Here is a 14,841-nt window from a genome sequence, read left to right as displayed (position 1 = left end):
CAATTTTAGAGTATGTCAAAGGATTAGCTATCTATGAAATTAGGTCAAATAAAAGTTTAATAATTTATAAGAGATTAATTAGTTGAGATTTAAAAGCTTTGACTAGATTTTGTGAATTTGGAATTTGTCAAATGTGTAGGAGTAAGTGTTAAATTAGCTCTAGAAGTTTATTGTTTTTGATTACCAAATGGCTTCCAAGGACTGATCATGGTAGATACTGGCTAAGGATATAAAGATTCTTAGGGATTGGGTACAATCATGAGTTAGTGCTGAGTTGGCGTGAAAGGTATGTAGGCATGTGGAACTGTAATGGGATGGTAGGCATCATGAATTGGCTAAGCTAGAATGAATGGCCATGGGTGGGTAGGAGGAGTGTGACAATTAGAGGGCCTAACAACTTCTAAAATAGTTGTGCTGATGTCCCAGATAACCAAGGCAAGCAACCTAATTTACCTTCCCCTAGGCCCTCTGGGCAAATAAGGATGGCCATAAATGCGAGCCTAATTTATGATGCTCGTATCCTGTAAATGAATGTTAAAAATCCAGATGCAGTTTTTCCTTTTTTTTGTGGTTGTGACTCCTACCACTGCTGTTTGTGCAGATGTTGGTCCATCCCTTATTGTTAATACAGATGTCACTATTCATCCATATTTACATTGTTCTATTGAATGTGGTTGTTGCTAGGAAGGCTGGCATTTGATGCCCATCCCTAATTGCCTTTGAATTGTTTGGCTTTCGAACCCATTTTAGAGGGCAGTTAAGAATCAACCACATCACTGTGGGCCTGAAGTCACATGTAGAGCTGACCAAGTGGCCAATTTCGATTAGATTAGATTAGATTAGATTAGATTAGATTACTTACAGTGTGGAAACAGGCCCTTCTGCCCAACAAGTCCACACCGCCCCACCGAAGCGCAACCCACCCATACCCCTACATTTACCCCTTACCTAACACTACGGGCAATTTCCCTTGGCCAATTCACCTGACCTGCACATCTTTGGACTGTGGGAGGAAACCGGAGCACCCGGAGGAAACCCACGCAGACACGGGGAGAACGTGCAAACTCCACACAGTCAGTCGCCTGAGGCGGGTATTGAACCCGGGTCTCTGGCGCTGTGAAGCAGCAGTGCTAACCACTGTGCCACCGTGCCGCCCATAAATTTCCTTCGCTAAAGGATCTAAGTGAACTATGTGAGTTTTTATAACAATTGTCAATAATTGCATGGTCACTATTAGAGTGGCTTTTAATTGCAGATTTCAATTAATTCAAATTTCACCACTGCCATGGAAAGATTTGACCTTAAATTACCTGGAACATTAGCCTGGATCTCTGCATTACCTGCGTGACTTTACCACCACACTGCCGCCTTCCCAGCTTGTTGGTGCACATGTTGCTGTTATCCCTGTTGTTCATGCAGATACTGCTGTTATCCCTATTGTTGGTGGAGATATTGCTGCTCTCCCTGTTTTTGATGCAGGTGTTGCTGCTAAGCTGGTGCTGCTATCCATATAGTTGGTGGAAAAATTACCGCTATCCTTATTGTCGGTGTAACTGTTGCAGAACATCCCTGCTGCTAATCCTATTTAGTGTTTCTGTGTTACTGATTTAGTTGTTGTTATTAATAATGTTCTCCTTATTTACTTCAGCCTTTCCGTTGTGCACTGTGCCACTATTCCTGTAATATGGCTGGATCACTGAAGAGACATTACCACAAAAAACATCCCAATGATGAATATGTCAATGCTGGAACTGGTGTACTAGCTCAAGAAAGTGTGACACAGCAAGGTATTAGAGATTTTCTTTAAAATAATGCATGCAGCTTGCAGTTAACATTGATTCCTAAATCAATGAAGGTTGACAAGTCTCCGGGGCCTGATGGTCTGCATCCCAGGGTACTGAGGGAGGTGGCTCGGGAAATCGTGGATGCGTTGATAATTATTTTCCAGAGTTCGATAGATTCGGGGTCGGTTCCTGAGGATTGGAGGGTGGCTAATGTTATACCACTTTTTAAGAAAGGTGGGAGAGAGAAAGCAGGAAATTATAGACCAGTTAGTCTGACCTCAGTGGTGGGAAAGATGCTGGAGTCTATTATAAAGGATGAAATTACGGCACTTCTGGATAGTAGTTACCGGATAAGACAGAGTCAGCATGGATTTATGAAGGGGAAATCATGCTTGACTAATCTTCTTGAATTTTTTGAGGATGTAACTCTGAAGATGGACGAGAGAGGTCCAGTAGATGTAGTGTACCTGGACTTTCAGAAAGCTTTTGATAAAGTCCCACACAGGAGGTTAGTGAGTAAAATTAGGGCGCATGATATTGGGGGCAAAGTACTAGATTGGATTGAAAATTGGTTGGCTGATAGGAAACAAAGGGTAGTGATAAACGGCTCCATTTCGGAATGGCAGGCAGTGACCAGTGGGGTACCGCAGGGATCCGTGCTGGGACTGCAGCTTTTTACAATATATGTTAATGATATAGACGATGGTATCAGCAATAACATTAGCAAATTTGCTGATGATACAAAGCTGGGTGGCAGGGTGAAATGTGATGAGGATGTTAGGAGATTACAGGGTGACCTGGACAAGTTAGGTGAGTGGGCAGATGCATGGCAGATGCCGTTTAATGTGGATAAATGTATTGTTATCCACTTTGGTGGCAAGAACAGGAAGGCAGATTACTACCTCAATGGAATCAATTTAGGTAAAGGGGCAGTACAGAGAGATCTGGGTGTTCTTGTACACCAGTCAATGAAGGTAAGCATGCAGGTACAGCAGGTAGTGAAGAAGGCTAATAGCATGCTGGCCTTCATAACAAGAGGAATTGAGTATAGAAGCAAAGAGGTGCTTCTGCAGCTGTACAGGGCCCTGGTGAGACCACACCTGGAGTACTGCGTGCAGTTCTGGTCTCCACATTTGAGGAAAGACATTCTGGCTATTGAGGGAGTGCAGCGTAGGTTCATGAGGTCAATTCCTGGAATGGTGGGATTACCTTAGACTGAAAGACTGAAGCGACTGGGCTTGTATACCCTTGAGTTTAGAAGACTGAGAGGGGATCTGATTGAGATGTATAGGATTATGAAAGGATTGGACACTCTGGCAGCAGGAAACATGTTTCTGCTGATGGGTGAGTGCCGAACCAGAGGACATAGCTTAAAAATACGGGGTAGACCATTTAGGACAGAGATGAGGAGAAACTTCTTCACCCAGAGAGTGGTGGCTGTGTGGAATGCTCTGCCCCAGAGGGCAGTGGAGGCCCACTCTCTGGATTCATTTACGAAGTAGTTGGATAGAGCTCTCAAAGATAGTGGAATCAAGGGTTATGTAGATAAGGCAGGAACAGGATACTGATTAGGAATGATCAGCCATGATCATGTTGAATGGCGGTGCAGGCTCGAAGGGTTGAATGGCCTACTCCTGCACCTATTGTCTATTGTCTAATATGGCATCTTACAAAATTAAAAACAACTGCCATCTTTATACTTCAAAAGTAATTTACAATCTGAAGCATTCTCAGATGCAAGGTGCTATTTAAAAGTTCAGTTGACTGACATGCAATGCTTTATATTTTTAAAAAAGAATAAGTGCTACAAATGACGGAAATCCTTGAATAAATAGAAGCTGCTAGAAACACTCAAAGAGCATCATTATCTGTTGAGAGAAGAGACATGTCAATGTTTTAAGTATGAACCCTTCATACTTAAAGTATGAAGCTTGGAAAAGTAGGCTTCAAGGCAAGGGCGTAATTGATATGTGGAGCTTGTTCAAGGAGCAACTATTGAGTGTCCTTGATAAGTATGTACCTGTCAGGCAGGGAGGAAAGGGTCGTGTGAGGGAGCCGTGGTTTAATAAGGAATTGGAATCCCTTGTTAAATGGAAGAGGGCGGCCTATGTAAAGATGAGGCGTGAAGGTTCAATTGGGGCGATTGAGAGTTATAAGGTAGCCAGGAATGACCTGAAGAGAGAGCTAAGAGCAGCAAGGAGGGGATATGAAAGGTCCTTAGTTGGTAGGATTAGGGAAAACCCTAAGGCTTTCTATAGGTATGTCAGGAATAAAAGAATGACTAGGGTAGGAATAGGTCCAGTCAAGGATAGTAGTGGGAAGTTGCGTGTGGAGGCTGAAGAGATTGGGGAGACACTGAATGAATACTTTTTGTCAGTATTCACTCAGGAACAGGACATTGTTGCCGATGTGAATACTGATTTACAATTAAGTAGAATGAATGGCTTTGAGGTATGTAGGGAAGAGGTGTTGGAAATTCTGGAAAGGGTGAAAATAGGTAAGTCCCCTGGGCCTGATGGCATTTATCCTAGGATTCTCTGGGAAGCAAGGGAGGAGATTGCAGAGCCATTGGCCTTGATTTTTATGTCCTCGTTGTCTACAGGAGTAGTGCCAGAAGACTGGAGGCTAGCAAATGTGGTTCCCTTGTTCAAGAAGGGGAGTAGGGATAACCCTAGTATAGGCCGGTGAGTCTCACTTCTGTTGTGGACAAAGTCTTAGAGAGAATTGTAAGGGATAGGATTTATGAACATCTGGATAGGAATAATGTGATCAAGGATAGTCAGCATGGTTTTGTGAAGGGCAGGTCGTGCCTCACAAACCTTATTGAATTCTTTGAGAAGGTGACTAAGGAGGTGGACGAGGGGAAAGCAGTAGATGTGGTGTATATGGATTTTAGTAAGGCGTTTGATAGGGTTCCCCATGGTAGGCTACTTCAAAAAAATACGGAGGTATGGCATTGAGGGTGAGTTGGAGGTTTGGATTAGGAATTGGCTGGCTGGAAGAAGACAGAGGGTAGTAGTTGATGGTGAAGGTTCATCTTGGAGTGCCGTTACTAGCGGTGTTCCGCAAGGATCTGTTTTGGGACCATTGCTGTTTGTCATTTTTATAAATGACCCCCTGGAGGAGGGGCTAGAAGGTTGGGCGAGCAAGGTTGCGGATGATACGAAAGTCGGAGGAGTTGTTGACAGTGAGGAAGGATGTGGCAGGTTACAGCGGGATATAGATAAGCTGCAGAACTGGGCAGAAAGATGGCAAATGGAGTTCAATGTAGCTAAGTGTGAGATGATTCACTTTGGTAAGAGTAACAAAAAGATGGGGTACTGGGCTAATGGTCGGATACTTGGTAGTGTGGATGAGCAGAGGGATCTTGGTGTCCATGTACACAGATCTTTGAAAGTTGCCACCCAGGTAAATAGTGCGGTGAAGGCGGCATATGGCGTACGGCTTTTATTGGTAGAGGAATTGAGTTCCGGAGTCCTGAGATCATGTTGCAGTTGTATAAGACTGTGGTGCGGCCGTATCTGGAGTATTGTGTGCAGTTTTGATCGCCATACTATAGGAAGGATGTGGAGGCACTGGAACGGGTGCAGAGGAGGTTTACCAGGATGTTGCCTGGTATGGTAGGAAGATCGTATGAGGAAAGGCTGAGGCACTTGGGGCTGTTTTCATTGGAGAAAAGAAGGTTTAGGGGTGACTTGATAGAGGTGTACAAGATTATTAGGGGTTTAGATAGGGTTGACTGTGAGAACCTTTTTCCACGTATGGAGTCAGCTATTACGAGGGGGCATAGCTTTAAATTAAGGAATGCTAGGTATAGGACAGATGTTAGGGGTAGGTTCTCTACTCAGCGAGTCGTGAGTTCATGGAATGCCCTGCCAGTAGCAGTGGTGGACACTCCCTCTTTATGGGCATTTAAGCGGGCATTGGATAGGCATATGGAGGATAGTGGGCTAATGTAGTTTAGGTGGGCTTGGATCGGCGCAACATCGAGGGCCAAAGGGCCTGTACTGCGCTGTATTCTTCTATGTTCTATGTTCTATCAAATAGCTTCCATGTAACAGAGCAGCTATACCTCAAAAATTAATTTGTCTGCACTTTCCATCACTGTGTTCATTCTTCTCACTTCAAGTTTCCTTCACTCCCTGCTACTCTATCATTGACAGCCACATTATCTTGACAGCCACATACTCAATCCCCAGTATACACTTCGAAAGTCTGTCCTCAATATTTTCCTCCTCCTACCAAATCAAGAGAGTATTCACTTTGTCTTTGATCTTTCTCTTTTCTCCTTAAGCTCAGCTTTTACAATTTTGCCTTCCTAATGTCAAATGTGCAAATGCAATGTTATCATAGTTGGACCAGAACAAGGTGGTAATACATCCCTGATATATCACTCCATAACTTGTCACAGTCCCTCCACTGCATTAGTATTTTCTGACTGACTCTCTGGCATTCAAGTTTGAATGAATAACTATGTCCACCAATTAAATATCAATAAGTCTAACGAAGCCTCCATCTTTAGTGTCTCAAACTCAACACCCCTGTCACTGATTCCAAATCTCTCCAGTAGTAGTGACTCAGGCCAATCATTGATGTCACACTCGACCACGAAATGAACTTCCACAATCATATTCATGCCATCACCAAGCCTACCTATTTGTACCTTCATAACATCCATCTAACGTTTCCCCTTTTTTAGCCTGTCTACTACTGAAACCCAGATTCAGGTCTTCAGTACCACCTCATTAGACTTTTTCAATACATTCTTTCCAGTCTCCCACATTCTGCTCTCAAGAAACTTGAGACTATCCAAAACTTTGTCCTCTATGTCTTAACAGTCCCTTCTCACCACTTCCTCGCTGAAATACATTGACTCCGAAACAAGCAATATCTTGATTTTAAAATTGTCACCCTTTTTTCAAATCCCTCTTTAGCCTTGCCCCTCCATATCCCAGTAATTTCTTTTAGACTTGAGATATCTGCATTTCTCTACTGTACTCTTATGTATCTCCAACTTTAATCGCTCCATAATTAGTGGGCATGCCTTCAGTTGCATAGATCCAAAGTTCTAAAATACACTCACTGCACCTCTTAACCCTATTTTTCTTCTTTACAACACTCATTAAAACCTATGCATTTGACCAAGCTTTTAGTATTTTGACCTAATATTCCCTCAGGTGGCTCAGAGTCTTCCTTTCCTTTATAAGGCTTCTGAGACATTTTCATATGTTGAAGGTGATATATAATTGTAACTTGTTTTTATGTTGGTGTTGTTGTTGAACTAAACTATTCACAATTTCACCATCCTGTTCTACTCTAAACTGAATTTCTGACCCGTTTTCCCTTTTTATTTTACAGGTGGTGTAAAGTGTCCAGTATGCAGTTTTGTTTATGGTACCAAATGGGAGCTCAACAGACACTTGAAAAACAAACATGGACTGAAGATTGTGGGCAGCATAGAAGGGGAAGCCATAGAACAGGTACCTAATTCTTTTTCAAAAGGTGTTAAATTTTACAGGAGTGCAGTTCCAGATGATGCCAGCTCAACACTGCATTTAACTAATTAGAGTTGGGGAGAGGGGTTCAGATGAAGGAATATGTAGGCTATAAAGCAAAAACAAAGTCAGCACTGCAGAAGCAAGTAGTTTGATAGTTCTGCATGGAGTTGCACAGGAAGGGACAAAGTGTACCGGCATTTAAAAAGAGCAGCAGCTTGGTCATCAGTGGCATAAAATGTTAAAAAGGTCAAATTAACGGCACTTTACTTGAATGTATATAATGTTTGGAACATAATAAATGAATTGACAGCATCAATAGAAGATGATGGATGTTATCTTATAGATGTTACAGAGACTTGGTTACAAGGAGATCAGAGCTGGGAACTAAATATTCAAAGGTACATAAACTTTTGCAAATGCTGGCAAGGAGTCTGCTGGGGTGGCCTTGTTAGTATGGGAGCAAGTAGCAAGTATAGTAGCAAGAAATAATCTTGAATCGGATGATTATAGAATCCACGTGCGTGGACGTAAGAAATAACAAGGGGAAGAAGACACCAGTGAGAATAATTTGTAGGTTTCTTAGGCTGTGCTATAGGACAGAGAATAAATAAGGATATAAAAGGGCATTTTAAAAAGGCAGCACATTAACCATTGGTGACTTTAATTTTCATGTAGATTGGGAAATCAAATTAGCAGAGGCAGCCATATGGAAACATTGATTAAGTATATTGAAAATTGTTTTCTAGAACAAAATGTTGTGGATTCAAACAAGGATCAGGCTATTTTGGAGGTGCTGCTTTATAAAGAGGGAGGATTCAAACAATTGCAGTGTAAAAGATCTCCCTTGTAGTTTGAGGCTGGGGAAATAAGTGTAGAAAACCAGGAAATAGCAGAACTATGAATTAATACTTTGCATCAATTTTTACATAAATAGCATTCTAAAAATACTACATAATCAGGGGCAGGTGGTGCTGGTATAGCATAAAATACGAGGAAAGCTCATGAACTGGGCTAATAATTCCCCAGGATTTGATCAGCGGTATCTTAGAGTTTTAAAGCATATAGCTACAGAGCTAGTGGATGCACTGATTTTAATCTTCCAATAATCCTTAGATTCAGGAAATGTCCTAGATGATTGAATGACTGCTAATCTAACACCCTTATTCAAAAAGGAAGGAAGACGTAAGTTAACTGTAGATCAATTAACTTAAAATCTGTTATTGGGAAAATGGTAGAGTTTATTATAAAGGATGTAATTACTAAAAATTTAGAAATACATAATATAATCAATCAAAGTCACCATGGCTTTGTTAAGGGGAAATCATGCCTCACAAATTTGTTTGAGTTGTGTCACAAAGCTAGTCCCTTTTTTTTCTAAAAGCAGTTCCTTGGCTCAAGGAAACCTATCCTTGGTTTTTTTCAGAGGGGCAATAAACTGGGCCAAACTCCGATCAGTCTGGTTTGGTATAGAGATGAAAAGGATTTTGAGAGGCCTTTTGTTTATATGTAAACAGATGAGACTTCAAGCTAAAATGGTCATGCTTTAGAAGTGACCTGTATACAGAGAGGGGAGTGGTTAGTTCTCTAGCTGAGCTGAGCTGAGCAGTTTTTAGTTCATTCTTGAACTGGGAGGTTCAACAGGGAACTGTGGAAATTCTCTCTCTTTTCTGTCCTTCAACTTCAACCTGTAAGCATGTGTTCGATTTATACTGGGTTTTAAAGGAGTTTGCTTATTGGGAGTGTTATGTATATTCACAACAGCATAATTAAGTCTAGATTGGATAGGTTGAGTTCTGTAGGGGCTCTTTATTCTGTTCTTAGTGTTTCATTGTGTAATTTTGTGAATACATTTTTGTCTGTTTTAAAATCTAGTAGTCAACCTAGCTATCTTACTCCAGGTAATTTTCAGTGTACACTTACCGAAGCAGTCTGGAGCTGCCTGCTTAATGTTTTGAGTGGTCTGGCCTAGTCCATCACAGTTGTTAACAAGCAAAGTAGATAAAGTGGAATGAGTAGGTGTAATATATTTGGATTTCCAAAAGGTGTTTAATAATTTGCCACGTGTATGGTTAGTTAATTAGATAAGAGCTCATGGTTTTGGGCTAGTATATTAGTATTAGGATTAATTTGACTTATACTTGTCACATATACCAAGATATAATGAAAAGTGTTGTTTTGCATACTCTACAGGCAGATTATACCATAAAAAAAGTCTCAGTTAGCAGAACAGAATACAGTGTTGCAGCCAAAAAGAGGGTGCAAAGAGAGGGATCAACATTAACATTTGAGAAGTTCATTCAAAAATCTGATAACAATGGGAAAAATTGAGTAATTAATAGAAGACAGAGTTTGGAAAAAGGTGACTTTTTTTATTCATCGGATGAGGACATCATTGGCTAGGCCAGGGAGGGCAGTTAAGAGTCAACCATATTGCTGTAGGTCTGGAGTCACATGTATGCCAGTTTCTCTCCCTGAACGGCATTAGTGAACAAGGTGGGTTTTTTTTCCAATAATCAATTCATGGTCATCATGGACTCTTAATTCCAGATTTTTGTTGAATTCAAATTCCACAATGTACCATGGCAGGATTCGAATCTGGCTCCCCAGAACATGACCTGGGTCTCTGGATCAACAGTCTAGCAATAATATAACTAAGCCATTGCCTCCCCATACGCTTTTAGTATGGTAATCTATACCTAGTGGAATGCCATAGGAATCAGTGATAGGGCCATCATTTTATATATATATATATATATTATATATATATTATATATAGTTTGGTGATGGAAATATATGTATCATCACCAATTTTGTGAACGATACAAAAATAGGTGGGAAGGCAAATGGTAAGAATGATGCAAGGAATTTGCAGAAGGATATCGACAGGTCAAGCATTAGGGAAAAACCTAGTAGATGGAATACAATGTGGTAAAATGTGAGATTATGCACTTTGGCAGGAAGAATAGAAGAGTTAAGTATTATTTAAATGGCAGGAAAATCGCAGAAAGCTATCGCACAGAGGGGATGGGAAGGAGGTCCTGGTGCATGAACCATAGCTAGCATACAGGTTTACCATATGATAGGAAAGGTAAATGGACTGTTGGCCTTTATTTCAAAGGGGAAAAAATTAAAAAGGTCTTGCTAAAACTATACAGAGCACTAGTCAGACAGCATTTGGAATACTGTGAATATTTCTGATCTAAGGTAAGATGTACTACTGCTCCTACTTTTTATACTGTTAACCTGCAGCCCTTCTTCATATGTATTTTAATGTCAAAGGACATAAAGTGCTAAACAATAGTTATTAAAGATTAAAGTTAACCTAATTTAATCTAGCATCAGCAACATTCAATCCATTAGGAGTCACTGCATAGGAATCAGCAGAAGTCACTCCTAACCAGGTGTAGTACTGCTCTTATTGACCTTACTGAGATTAGTTGACTCAACATTGATTCTGATTGTGTATAGCATTTTATAACTCATTATCATGAGTTATTTTAGATTTAATAATTGAGCCATTAGAGATGCAGCAGACACTCTAATACAAGATTCCCATGTTATCTATATTGGATTTAGAATTGTCAAGTTTGTTCAGTGAAACAACCACAATTATAAAACTTATTTTCCGACAGTCCACGTAAATTGTCGCACTTAAATTCAAAAAGTGATCTCATGCTTAAAAATGTTGGTGATCAATGATCTAACAATTATAATTGGAGCGTACAAGAGTTCAAAATTAGAGAGGCACTGATATCTCAAATCATGTCTACAGGTGATTATAGAGATGAGGAAGGAAAACCATGGAAGGACTTGATTATAGAAATGAAAATTTTACTCAATGTATTACTTGAGCAGGTACTAATGGAAGTAGGCAATCAACAGGGAAATGGGGATTTAGATCAGAGTGGTGCTGGAAAAGCAAAACAGGTCAGGCAGCATCCGAGGAGCAGGACGTTTCTGGCAAAAGCCCTTCATCAGGAATACAGGGAAATGGGGTTTACTCTAAAAATTCATTCATGATATATGGACTACACTGGCTGGAGAAGCATTTATTGCCCATCCATATTTGCCCTTGAGAAGATGGTAGTGAACTGCTTTCTTCAACATTGTAATCCAAGTTAATGTTTCATCAGAACCAGACTCTAATCATTAAATCTGTTTTTCTCTCCACAGATGCTGCTGGATCTGTTGAGTTTCTCCAGTACTTTCTGTTTTTGTTTCAGATCTCCAGCACCTGCAGTGTTTTCTTTTATTGATCATTAACATGTCTGGTCAACCCATCAGTACTGCTGTTTGGTTTTCAATAATTTGAAAATGTAAAATGTGCTTGTGCACAGTATCATAAGTTGTTGGGGAGTAATAGGTCAAAGAAGAGAGTCAATTAACTAAAAAAGGAAATACAAAATGTATTAACAAATACTCTAGTTTGTGTTTTTTTTTACAAATAATATTTAATTAAACAACAAAGTTCATCCAGGCCATTCAACCAAGGTGAAATGGTAATTATGCTGTAAATTCAAATCATGGGAAGTGATAGAGAATGTAAAGACAGAAACAAGATAATGTACCATCAATTACCATCTAAAACAACTGTACTAATTTGTACTATTTTGAAGAAGTAACAAAAGCAGAGACACCTGAGAGTTCACTTTTACAAATCCTTCCGGGCATCAGGGTAGCTAGGTAAGACAGTTAATATTTGGGTTACTTAGCTTTATAATGTGAATACCAACGCATGCAAATTACTAAAACTTTACAGACCACTGGTTAACTGCAATATTGTGTACAATTCTGAACACTATCGTTTAGGAAGGATGTCAAAGTTCTAGAGAAGGTATAGAGGAGGTTAGTTTGAATTATGCCAAGGTGAGAGATATTCAAAGATTGAAGAAATTAAGATGGTTTTCTTTAGTGAGTGAAGATTAATTGGAAACGTAATTCAGATACTGAAAATTATGCAAACTTTCTCTTACTCTTAATATTCTGATAAACATCTTTGGATACTGCTCAATTTTATTGAATAATATATTTCTCAGTGCTGACTACATCATCTGCAGATGTCCAACCTTCCCCATAATCAGTCCCAATGGTTCATAAATCTGATGTTCACCCTCCTACTCCAGCTTTCCAGTGATGTATTCAATCACTCAGTTCTCCTGTTTCTAAGCTCAGTAACACTTTGGATTGGGAGCAATCCTGAGCTTTGTCTTTTAAAGTCCTGCTTTACAAACTTCTTCACAGTTCACTGAAATCTGCTTTCAGAGCCTCATCCCCATTCCTGATGAAATCATTTGTACCAAAATGGAGGCTGATCACCTACCCCCAAAAGACTATCCTGCAGCAGCTCCTTTACTCTGGCACTAGGGAGGCAACATCACAGAATCAGAATCACAGTATTAATACGGTAAAATGGAGGTCAATCATCCGAGCGCGCTTGCACTGCCTCTATTATCTATTGATATCTCCTGCCTTTTTCCTATAACCTTGCTCACCCTTAATATCCAGATAAGCATCCAATGCCCCCTTGAATGCCTCAATTGAACCTGCCCCTGCTTCATTTCCAGGCAGTGAATTCAACAGCTCAGTGTAAAACAGTTTTCCTTCTCACATCGCCCTTCATTTGCACATCACATTTTGGACTTATTTCTTCTTAGCAGGAACAGCTTCTCCCTATTTGCTTTATCCAGCCAGCTCAGCCTCAATCAGATTTCCTCTCAACTTTCTTCTCTACAATGAGAACAGTCCCAACTTCTTCAATCTGCTTCCTCATCTGAATTTTCCCTTACCGGGAACCATTCTAGTAAATTGCTTCTGTGCTCTCTCCAATGCATTCAGTTTTTTTCCCATAATGTGACGCCTATGGTGCACACAAAACCCCCAGGTAAGGTCTAACAATTACCTTGGACAAGTTCAACATCACCTCCTTACTCTTGAACTCTATGCCCTTATGCTCCAAAGCCAAGAGCACTCTATGTTTTCTGCTCTCATCACCTGTCCTGCCACCTTCAATGATCTGCTCCTGCACTTCCTTTAGAATTGTATACCTTATCTTATTCTGTCTTTCAGTGTTCTTCAGACCAAAGTGCCTCACCTCAAATTCCCCTTCATTGAACTCAACTGCCACCTGTCAACTCTATCAACTTGGCCTTTTGGAACTCCACACTGTGCTTATCACAGTTTACATTTCTTCCAAGTTTAATGTCATCTACAAACTTGCAAATTGCCCCTTGTATACCAGGATCCAGATTATTATATATTGTAATTTATACTCCTCTATATATTTTTTTTTAAAAACACCACCATCCTGGAGTCAAGTTGACAACTCCAAAAACATCTGTCTGATCCCCTGACTATGGAATCGCCTATGGCTATTGCTCTTTCATTCTTTTTGCTTCCTCACTGTCCAGTTCAGCTACCTGTGGTACTACCAACTTGGACCTGGCTGCACTCTCCTGGGGAACCATTGCCCTCACCAATGTCCAAAATAGAATATCAGTTAGCATGCATGATAGACTCAGGGAGTCCTACCTGGTTCTCTTAGCCTTCTGCCATTCCCTTGCTGCCTATACACCTCTAACTTGAGATATCATTATATCCCTAAAGGTGCAACCTATGTAGTCCTCTGCCTCATGGATACGCAACATTGACTTGAGCCACTACTCAAGTTACAGTGACACTTCCTGCAAATGATTTATTCAGGGATACATAATGCTTCAACAACCTCACACAGACCATGGATTGTTCACTCCACTTGACTGAACTGAACTGCCATCCTATAACTTTACAAAGTTTTTATTGCAATTAGAATAGTAGAAAAGCTTTCCAGTACTCACAATTAACTTCTTTCCCTTTACTGAAATAAGAACCAAGACTAGGAGGCAGCTCTTCATATAGACCCTCCTCATGTCCTGTTTTCAGTGTGCTCCCCTGCTGCATTGTTTTCCAGTTCTCAGAACACACCCCTCTCCGGGTGATGTTGATTACCCATCTTGGAGTTCTCCCTTGCCCAATCCTCTCTCTACATTGCTATAGGTGTGACCACATATACATCAGACCTAGTAAGGACAGCAGATTTAATTTCCAAATGGACACTAATGAACCACCTATATTTTTATGGAAATCTGGTACTTACATGATCACCAATAATGACACTAGCTTTTTGTTCCTGATTTGTTATTAACTGATTTTTTTTTAAAAATCCAATTACCATGATGAAATTGGAGCAATTTAAGTTATGAGTTAGAATATTTTCCAGCTTTGACCAAGTAGCTGATGGGATAGAGAGCACAGAAAAAGAAAATTACAGGCAAGATTACATGTGGAGTTGGTTTCAAATTTGAGACCAATGGAGATATCTTCATATCTTGATTTGCCAAGCCACCACTCAACTCGGCCTAGTGGAAGCAAGGACACAGTAACAAAAAACAATTTGGACAATTTTGCAAGAGTTTGCAGTTTCAAATGGACAAGAAGATTGGAATCATGAATAAGACCAGAATAAGGTAGTAAATTAATTTCAGAGTTATATTGTTGTAATAGAGTGGAGTGTGACTGTGTGA

General features: G+C 40.2%; 1 protein-coding gene across 5 annotated transcripts in view; it reads left to right on the top strand.

The window, feature by feature from the left end:
• The window catches only part of zfat (zinc finger and AT hook domain containing), a 148,624-nt gene that overhangs the window by 121,125 nt on the left and 12,658 nt on the right, over positions 1 to 14,841 (top strand). For 4 of the 5 annotated variants that reach the window (XM_087986618.1, XM_087986619.1, XM_087986617.1 and 1 more), the window contains 2 exons: positions 1,649 to 1,787; positions 7,143 to 7,264. In XM_087986618.1, coding sequence (XP_087842744.1) covers positions 1,649 to 1,787; positions 7,143 to 7,264 — 261 coding nt within the window. Of the gene's footprint in view, positions 1 to 1,648; positions 1,788 to 7,142; positions 7,265 to 11,455; positions 14,785 to 14,841 lie in introns of all 5 variants that reach the window. The other variant, XR_015757035.1, reaches the window with a different exon arrangement.

This window comes from Chiloscyllium plagiosum, unplaced genomic scaffold, assembly GCF_037043375.1.
Source record: "Chiloscyllium plagiosum isolate Xiang-an unplaced genomic scaffold, Cpla_swu_hap1 HiC_scaffold_4, whole genome shotgun sequence".
Classification (NCBI taxonomy): Eukaryota; Metazoa; Chordata; class Chondrichthyes; order Orectolobiformes; family Hemiscylliidae; genus Chiloscyllium; species Chiloscyllium plagiosum.
Note: the sequence above shows the minus strand (reverse complement) of the source record. Positions and strands in the feature narration are given on the sequence as shown.